The sequence below is a fragment of the Cyphomyrmex costatus genome, unplaced genomic scaffold (assembly GCF_001594065.2).
Source record: "Cyphomyrmex costatus isolate MS0001 unplaced genomic scaffold, Ccosl1.0 scaffold344, whole genome shotgun sequence".
In the NCBI taxonomy this organism is placed as follows: Eukaryota; Metazoa; Arthropoda; class Insecta; order Hymenoptera; family Formicidae; genus Cyphomyrmex; species Cyphomyrmex costatus.
The window spans coordinates 1312027-1322343 of record NW_017277600.1 but is presented as its reverse complement, the minus strand read 5'-3'; the positions used below and the strand labels follow the sequence as shown (position 1 = coordinate 1322343).

General features: G+C 32.5%; 2 protein-coding genes across 7 annotated transcripts in view; one reads left to right on the top strand and one right to left on the bottom strand.

Annotated features, from left to right (window-relative positions):
- The window catches only part of Dcps (Decapping enzyme, scavenger), a 10103-nt gene extending 6315 nt beyond the window's left edge, over positions 1-3788 (bottom strand). Inside the window, exon 1 of one of the 3 annotated variants that reach the window (XM_018542794.1) lies at positions 3553-3788. The gene's annotated coding sequence lies outside the window, so the exon portion shown is untranslated. Of the gene's footprint in view, positions 1-1969; positions 1987-3552 lie in introns of those variants that run through there. The other 2 variants (XM_018542792.1, XM_018542795.1) reach the window with 2 other exon arrangements.
- Positions 1-10191, top strand: part of UGP (UDP-glucose pyrophosphorylase) — a 12982-nt gene extending 2791 nt beyond the window's left edge. The window contains exons 1-10 of one of the 4 annotated variants that reach the window (XM_018542788.1): positions 2214-2369; positions 7408-7644; positions 7971-8153; positions 8274-8479; positions 8561-8636; positions 8715-8861; positions 8944-9082; positions 9182-9319; positions 9476-9642; positions 9822-10034. In XM_018542788.1, the coding sequence (XP_018398290.1) occupies positions 2280-2369; positions 7408-7644; positions 7971-8153; positions 8274-8479; positions 8561-8636; positions 8715-8861; positions 8944-9082; positions 9182-9319; positions 9476-9642; positions 9822-10034 (1596 nt within the window). In that variant the 5' untranslated portion in view covers positions 2214-2279. Of the gene's footprint in view, positions 1-2213; positions 2370-6863; positions 7645-7970; positions 8154-8273; positions 8480-8560; positions 8637-8714; positions 8862-8943; positions 9083-9181; positions 9320-9475; positions 9643-9821 lie in introns of those variants that run through there. The other 3 variants (XM_018542789.1, XM_018542790.1, XM_018542787.1) reach the window with 3 other exon arrangements.
- Positions 10192-10317: the final 126 nt, after the last annotated feature.

The window sequence follows — 10317 nt, the reverse complement described above, 5'->3', positions numbered from 1 at the left end:
TCATTAAAATTAAGTAAGTAATAAGGTAGAAAAACTTGGCGCCGACTATTGATATCAAATCTTTTATACAAATGATACATGTCATTGATTTAATTAAATAATAAGGAAATACCACGTTTTTTTTTAAAGATTATAATTTAACTTGGCGCCTACTATTGATATCAAATCTTTTATACAAATGAATTAAGTAAATAAGGATAATATCACGTAGGTTTTTAAAGATGGTTCTACTAAACAGCAAATGTGATTGGTCAGTTTCACAGTCGATTAAGTAATTGACGTTGGTGAAACTGGCCCAAATGGTTTTCTGATCAGCAGCATCTACTCTTAGCGCTTTTTTCTACCTTTTTTTTAAAAAGATAAGTTTATATATACATACAAATGATACATGTCATTAGAATTAAATAAGTGTAAGAATGGTACCTCTTAGATCTTTAGAGATAGAATTTTTAAAGACTAGTTAATTAAACGATATATTTTATGGGAAAAATCCATATTACACGACAAGATAGTGAAATAAAATAAAAAAGATGAGTAGTGGGGAAGGGAGGAGGGAGAGGAAGAGGAGGGAGGATGTGCAATGTATCGAAGTTAGTATAAATTGTATATATTTTATAAATTTACAAAGATCCTATCATACTGTCATTTTACAAAAAAAAAAAATACATAGAAATATTAAATGCACTGCAATGATGTAAGTCCACAGAATAAATAAACAATGAATTGATATCCATATTCTAGAACTAATTCTTCAGTTAATAATGAGAACAAGCTGAACAAGTATAGTCAAAGTAATTAAAATGTAAGAGAAAAATGTTCAGTTTGATCCACTTTGAATTATGAGATCTTCGTAAATTTGTGCTTGTTTTAATATTTGATTTCAATTTGCTTTGTTTATTGCTTAAAAATTATATGGTTTAATCGATACAATACAGACGGTTTTAGGATATCCTCTTAAGAAGATCTTAAAGTCATCTATGAATTTTAAACAGATGAAATCGGGGTTAACTAACTGAATAGATCGACTTTAGAACGATTATTTTTCTTCAAAGCAGCTTTTGCATTAACGTTACACATAATTAGATACGTCTTTTCAACAAATTCGTTGTTTATGCAGAACTAACAGATAAAGTGTCGCATATCTGTATACGTTATCGTACAGATATGCATATGACTATCTTTTTATGCAATTGACAGATGCGCACAATATTCGGTGAATAATTTAACGCAAATTCATTAAATATAATATATTCCATTTATATGACGGGTGTCGCAATTACGAGCTCAAAGTCCAGAATGTACAGAATAGCGAAAAGAAACGCAAAAAAATGCGTATATAATTTCTTCTAATTATTGCATTATATATCGTTAATGCTAAATAATGTATTGACATGCACATATATGTATCTTTTTTTTTTTAAATTCACGATAGTGTTTCGGATTCCACCTATGCACACACACACACACACACACACACACACACACACACACACATATACACATATATTTATATGTCTCCTGCAAGATCAGCCGTGTATTTTTGCACACGCCAGCGAGTTGCGAGCATTATCGAATAATCGATTGAATTCTAAATAGGTTTAATTGATATTTTCATTTTGGATACGCAACAAATATAGTTTCTTTTTTCCGAACCGACGTGTAATTTTCAGGTCAACGAATACGTGCCTGAATATCAATCCTTATTCTTTTGGATTGATTTCTGATCCATCTAGAAAGATCACAGCATCATAACGCGTCAATCCTGTGTAGATATAATAGAGTCGCCAAAACAGGAGTAAGGAAGAACAGTGTATGTGTGTATATTATACGCACACACATACACACATACACACACAGAGTTATATATAATATGTATACACAAGGTATATATTTCTTTTTATATGTGCTATTTCATTTTAACTTGTATAGCTATCTCACTTATTCTAACTTGAATTTTACTGAATTTTACCAAAACGATCGGCCAATCAAAAATGTGTTATCCCGCAGACAAACTCTGTTAGGGGGTGCGTTCTGTTTGGCGCTCACTCGCAGGTATTATTTATCCTTATTTAATATACAAAAAATCACAAGGATGAGATAGTTCCATGAGCGTTGCGAGTGTCAAGTAGAATCCTTTCGCGTCCAGGATCTCTATTCCTGTAAACAAAGAAGATTCGCGCCCGGAAAAAAAGACGTCCCGTATCTCATTTGACCGGACGTCACGTCACGTGTGTATACGCATTTACATCGTGTTTGGTGGAGCGCGCCTTGCCGCGCCGATGGCCGCACGCGCGATGTCGCAGTCGCATTCCACGACCGCCAATCATCCGTTACGCTACAAAGTGTCGCACATGGAGTACCTGTTGCAAGTAAGTGGTAATCGTCGCTGGCTTCTGTGCGCGGTCTCCTCACCGATCTCGATCGAGGGATCGTTTAATTTTGGTCTTCATTTGAATTAAATTCGATAGATTCTCGATTACTTTCCGACATAAAAGACTTTGTAACCGAATTAAATCCGAAAGAGTCTCGAACATTTTTTCTACTACGGGAAGGGCTTCGCGTTCAAATTAAAATCCGAGAGATTCTCAAACGTTTTCTCTTTCGTGAAAAAAACCTCGGATTTGAATTAAATTCGTAGAATTTTCAAGTCTTTCCTCGCAGAAAGGATCTCGTTTAACGATTTCTTCGTTAAGAAAAACGTTATTGACCTTCAATCGTTCATCCGGTTGTTGCTAGAGTAAATTGAAGGAAATGTGCAGATATTGAAAGAAAAATGCTATTGCGAACTTGCAGGAAATCCGCGGTACGTATTTCTGAGAATCGACGTCAATTTTTTTATAGATATTCACAGGTGATGTGATTAGATAAAACGTAAATAACCTGTAAATTTCTTGTAGCGAGGATCTAAGAGCGTAACTTCTAATTCTGTGAAAAATCACTTCTTTTGTAGCTGTTTACGTTTGGAAAGAGTCGGATTGAATTAATTGAAATTCTGATTGAAAATGGACTAATCATTAATTTTTTGAATCTATTATAATTTTAGATAACTAGAATTCTGCTTGATGTGATTTGATATATATATATATATGTGTGTATATATATATATATATCACAATAATCTATTTTTAACCAGAAATAATCAGAAACCATCTAAACAACAAAAAGTGTCTAAAAGTCGAGTTAAACGTTTTTTGCGTCTAAAAGACGACTGTGAAAGGAACGACTTGTAACATCTTATGTTACAATTTTATAAATTTTGCGCTGTTTGGGCAGCTGTTTGTAGTCGTTTACGTTTACTGGAAGAGTCTGGTTGCATTAATTGGAATTTTGGTTGAAATTGGAAAAATTGAAAATTCTTTGAATCTATTATAACTCTAATCAAAATATGTAGAATTCTGTTTGATATGTGTGATCAGAAAATTTTCAATCAGTAATTTTTCTTAGTGTAGTATTTATTAGTGATTTTTTCCACCGTAAGTTCTCTCGCGCCTTGTTCTTCACGTGTATGAGATAACGGCTATCTTTAGATGTCTAATGAGATTAAGTCGTTACCTACGTTTGACGTTCCCTTAGCTATCATCGTAAAGACATCGTTTTGTTGAAGGAGATTGTATGAAGGATCAAGTTCCACCTGGTTCACGATTTTCGGAGATCTTTTTCGCCATGGACTAAAAGTTTCCACAAGTTTTTACGCAATGATTTATACAAGCACTCGTACTAATCTGTTGTTATGTAAGCTAATGATAGGCGAACTCGACTCGAGTGCGCAGAGTCATTCTGAGATGTAATCGTGGTACCGATCTCATTGGTCGTTTAACCCTCGAGTCGATCTCATGTCGCGTGCGACTTATCTTTCCGCAGAAAGGCGATGATTGCTCCCGATTTGTACAATGAATCGTGTATGGAACGAGATGGAGAAAAGTTCAACTAAATATGAAAAACTTACGGTCGAAGTCAAATGTTCGATAATAAGTTATTCTTGGAATAAAAATATATATACATCTATATAGCTGATATCTATAGTCTGTTTTTCAAAATTGATCTTAAGTTAAATGTTTTAAGATACTAATAAGGTTCTATTCATTCGTGACATCATAAGACTGTATTTAAGACAGTCTTGAATAACCAGCCTATATGTATTTTTAAATAAATTTATTTCAGATAAATGACGACTCTGATATTGAAACTCGCAACGCAATCAAATTGAAATTGTGTTGCAAGTCCAAAATAATCGGCGCGCAGTCGTATATCTGAGATAAATTTATTTAAAAATACATTTAAATGAATTATTCCAACATCTGACTTTTACTTAAATGGTTTACTTTATTTTTACGTAAATGGCTTATATACTTATGCACGTTTCTATCAATGTAGATTAAATCTTGGTTCAATTTACTTTTCTTTTTTCTTAAAACTAGTTAGTTGAACCAAGATTAAAGTTAAATTGTATTGGTTGAAATAGATATTAGTTGGTGTATTTATGTATATGATCATATTCTGGCTTAATATCAAAAAAACTATCTTTGAAAAATAGAAAATCGCGATAGAAACAATACGATTTTATGATTCGCGCGAGCGTCAAATAGCGAGAAAAATATGAAATAAATATTCCATATTTCTTTCTGTCAGAATATCCACGTATTCAGAATAATAAATACGAGTATAGTTTGTGATGCGTTTGTGCTTCTGCGACGACTTTACTGTGTGGTAAGACCAGTAGAATCAACTTATATAAGTAAAATCATGTCCCAGTCAGAAAACACAGGATGACTTTTAATCGACCTTAAGAACTTCTTTTTTTTCTCTCTCATCATTGTCAAAGTTTACGTAAGAAATGACAAAGTTTTGCTAATATTAATTTCCACTAACGTAAATTAAGCTTAATTTCGGATTATAATTTACTCTTTATCCTTTTTTAATTCTAAGAAATCTTTTTCTAATTCTAATATTAACTTTAATTTTGGTTCAACTACGTTGGTAAAAACGGGCATAATTCTAAGAATTAGAAAAAAGAGTCAGTTAAATCGAAATTAAAATTAATCTTGTATTGGTGGAACCGGGCCTAATTGTAATTGTAAGTTCTTCTAATTTCACTTTTCTCATTCGATAGTTATTTCACGTATCGTGAGGCATTTACGATGCATGAATGTTATAATATAACAGTTAATACGAGATGATAACCGAGATAGTAATCGCAGAAATTATGTTCAATTTAGTTGTGTCGCAAAATGGATTTCAAGTGAATAGAAATACCTGACATTATTCGCTAACACTTTTTATTATAAACGTTCTGATAACGGCGCTTAAATTATATTTATATTATTAATAATGGCGCTTAAATTATATATATTTATATGATTATTGTTAATAGCTCCGAAATCTTTTTTTCCATAGCAATTTCGTATCTTTCTGATATCCCGAGCAACCGCGAATGTAATAACGACTATTTATTTCAACAGAGAGATAAAATTCATGCGACGTATATGTATTTCTCGAAATTATCTTATCACATGCGAAAAAGGTCAACAAGGGGCCAGCATTTGTTCGACTATCAGTTATTGTTTCCTATATAAATTTAGTGATCCTTAATTCTAATATATAGAAAATTAGGTTTGAACGCACTAACAATAAGTGTTCAAGTGTTTTCTGCGATAATCCTCACGCAAGTCTCGCGATAACCAGTCGCGAAATTCCTCTCGCCGTTGCGAAGCCGGCTTTACACTCTTTTAGATGCAAGGTCGACAGTTGTGCGTTGTATTTTACTATCGCAGTACATATATTTGAAAGTTAAATATTCAAATAGGTGATTATATTATTCGTTTCGCACATTTTTTTACATCGGTCTCATCCACAAAGAGAAAAGAGGAAAAATATATGTTGTATTTATATTTTATAATCCGTTCTTATTTTAAGATCGTTTTAAGTAATGTCTTAAGATGCTACGGATCTTTGATCGGTTCTTGATATCTTAATATCGTACTTAAGATGGTCTTAAGTATTATATGAGATCCAACTATAAATATAGTATTAGTCTATACTACTCCTATTTGAAAATATTATCTTAACTGTAAATGAAATGAAAACCATCGCAAAATATTGCTTGTCCCGTTTAGCCTCTTTATTCTTTTTTTTTTTTGCAATAAATCGAGAATCTCCAGGTCAACTTAAATTCGAATTATCATTTCGCAGGCGAGATTAATACAATCGCAACATTGTGTTAGGGTTAATATTCTTAGCTATGAAAAAATGCGTAGAAACTTTGGGAAAAAAATGATTTTTTCTCTTAATTTTTATTGCCATATTTTATCAGGTTTTTTAAAAATAATTTCATCGTCTTATTGTCTTCTATATATCATTGGTTTTAAAATTTCTCTTTTTATTTCTGCCAATGTCAATTGACTTTGATCTTGGATAACTTACTCTTTATCTAATCATTTTTAGGACTAGAAAAAGATAAGAAACAAGTTGAACTAAGATTAAAGCTATTCTATTTTGTAAAAATGGACATAGATTAACTTACTTTTTGCTTGTCTCTGCTTTTAATAATAAGAAAAAGGTAGAATATATACAATTCGTATTTAGCATATTTCCTTTTTTAGTTCTATATATACAAATAACTATACATATGTATAGTTGTTTGTATATGAAGTGGCAGTATTATTTTTATACGTCTCCGTATCTAGCGATAATTTGCAACACGTAGATAATAACAGACAAATTACGAGAAGAATTACACCATTTTAATTAATTGAAAGTAAATAAAAACAGAATCTTTTTTCTTTTTTCCTGGTATACGAGCAAAATATGTAGCGTTAAAATTCAATCGCCAATTCTTATGGTAATTTTCGTTTCTAGATTTATCGTTATCGCATCGCATTTATTTATTTTACTTTTTTTTACATTCGTTATCTATTCGTTTGCCTTTTGAGAGACCTTTCCTGGCATGAATGATGCGATTGCTTTCGCACATTTTTCGGAAAGACAATGATGACGATTCACGATGATTCGTCGCGTGTTAAAAAAAAAACAGGAAGAAAAAAAAGAAAAACAGACTTCGTTAGCAACGCTTGTTGATTGCTAGAGATTGCGGTCGAATTTTACGAGATTGCGTTTGTACATGAGAATTTTGTCCCGACGAGGGAAATTTTAACGAGAAACTTTTTGAGAAAGCTGTCAGACACATTCGGAATCATTGTACGCGTATACACGATTTATTTATTTTTCCTATTTTTCTCGTATTTTTTTTTTTATCGATTTATACGGCTGCAATCTTGAAAAATCATCATGCGCAATATTTTGTCCTCGAATTGCGATGAACTGCTCACCGGAATGGATTGGGAGGACTTCGCAAAAAGAATAGGTAAAAAAAAATTTCGGTCTAGCTATAATACGGAGGAAACTCCACAGGCCCGTGGTCACCAACGCAGCTCTTCAGATACACAGGCATTTCGCGAGCGCACGAAAAGAGATGCACGGGATGAGCTGCAACGCGAGCTTGAGAAGCTGCAGGCAACCGCCCGTGAAAACAAGGCGACGATATTCAGCCGGCAGTTCGCTGGATTCCAACATCTTTTCGAGCGATTCCTGCAGGAGGAGGGTCCGTCCTTAGAATGGAACCATATTCAGAGGCTGTCCGAAGATGCAGTGAGTGAAACCCAATCGTGCAGAAACGAAAGATCGTCATGAGGAGATATCCGCGGCGTTTCCTCTTCTTTCAATAAAATTTAAACAACACTCTGTGTAACAGCATATATTTTTTAGTTCATTTTAATTAACAAACTCCGTATTGATAATTATCGCTACTAATTATAATTAATGAGTTGAGAATCGAAATTATGATGATCTATCGACATTCTATAAAACCATCTTCTAAGGATGTTTTGCATCTTATTAATTGGTGAATTCTATTAATAAAATATAATATAGAAATTTAATTAATTTTATAATTCCGAATTATGCTTTTTTCACAGGTCAAGAATTACAACTCCTTACCATCACCAGAGACAAACGAGGTGAAGGAACTGCTTGATAAGTTGGTTGTTGTCAAGTTAAACGGTGGTCTTGGAACGAGCATGGGATGTCACGGACCGAAGTCCGTTATTGCTGTACGAAATGGACTCACGTTTCTTGATCTCACCGTTCAGCAAATTGAGGTATTACGACAAATTATAACTTAGTTTATTTTTATCATTTATGTAATTACTGTTAATTTTACAATTGTAACATAATGTATAATATCATATTATAATTGAATGTATTTCCTATTATAACAGCACCTAAATAAAACGTATAATGCTAACGTGCCTCTCATACTGATGAATTCGTTCAACACAGACGACGATACACAACGCATAATTAGAAAATACAAAGGAATCGATATAGATATTTATACTTTTAATCAGAGTTGTTATCCGCGCATAAACAGGGATTCCCTCCTACCAATCGCTAAGCACTGTCAAGTCGATGAGGACATAGAAGCGTAAGAACGATTCTGATAAAATCACTATTAACATTATTTTAACAACACGTTTATGCAAAATAATGCATAATTTGTTAACAGATGGTACCCACCTGGTCATGGAGACTTCTACGAAAGTTTTCAAAACTCTGGTCTACTTAAAAAATTCATTCATGAGGTAATAAAATTGCACTTTTTACGTTTATATAAATAATAACACGGTAATCAATTTTTAAAAAATTTGGCTTTTTTACAGGGCCGCGAATATTGTTTTATTTCTAACATAGATAATCTTGGTGCCACGGTAGATATAAAAATCTTGAAGTCATTGTTTAGCAAAAGTCCGGAACCACCTCTTGAATTTGTCATGGAAGTAACTGATAAAACACGAGCGGACGTCAAGGTGTATTTCGTGAGAATTATGAAATTTGTCTAAAATAACGTGAAAGAGATTCTAATTATATTCTTTATTTTATAATTTATAGGGTGGTACACTTATAAAATACGAGGATAAACTTCGTCTCCTTGAAATAGCTCAAGTTCCTAAGGATCACATCGATGATTTTAAATCTGTTAAGACATTTAAGTATTTCAATACCAACAACCTCTGGATTAAACTTAATGGTATATTTAAGATATAATTGCCATACAATTGATTATGTCATGTATGCCGTACAATAAATATATTAAAGTTGTGTTTAATATATATTACTTTTTAAATAGCTATCGAAAGAGTACTTGAGCAGAAAGCGATGAATATGGAGATAATTGTAAACAACAAAACTTTTACCAATGGTCTGAATATAATACAACTTGAAACAGCTGTAGGAGCTGCTATGAAATCATTCGAAGGAAGCATTGGTAAGTCTTTATCGCTGAAAGCGATAACATTCCTGATTTGACAAAATTATTTTTTTATTCTTTAATTTCTAGAATCCTTTATCTCAGGAAATCCTGCTTTATTTTAAATTGATTCTGTACACAATTGTATTAATTAAAAATGTTTATTTGTTACAGGTATAAATGTGCCGCGTAGCAGATTCTTGCCGGTGAAAAAGACTTCTGATCTAATGCTCGTAATGAGTAATTTGTACACGCTACGCAACGGATCTCTCGTAATGAGTCCTCAAAGGATGTTCCCCACAACCCCTCTCATCAAATTGGGAGATAATCATTTTTCAAAAGTCAGTAGGATTGACTCTTATATTTTAATCTTTACTAATTTATATGAATTTTATCTTTAACTTCACATGTATCTACAATATATACATGTAATATAGTAATATCCATTATCTATATACATGTATCTATATATATGTAATATAGTAATATCCATTATCAATCCCTTTTCTTTTTCTTTCAGGTAAAAGAGTTTCTAACCAGATTTCCGACAATACCGGATCTGCTCGAATTAGATCATTTGACGGTGTCAGGCGATGTTACCTTTGGAAAGGGAGTAACGCTAAAAGGCACCGTTATTATAATCGCCAATCACGGGGAACGTATAGACTTGCCTTCTGGCACTGTTTTAGAAAATAAGATTGTATCGGGCAATCTACGTATATTGGATCATTAAGTTGCAGCGGGAGGCAAAGAAGCACCTCGATTCGTCTCGTGGAGAGTAAATGTCTGTCTCAGAGAACAGGATCTGTGCTTTCAGCAATCGTGTCTTAGCTTAAATTAACTAGTCAATTCAATTGTATATACACATGTTATTTTAGAAAAGAAAAGGGCAGAAGATATATTTCTATAAAAAATTATTTTACTGAATTGTACATAAGAAATTATATAAGAATTTAATTATGAGATATTGAAGAGAAATTTATATAATATAAGAAGTATATACTGTTATGTAGGAA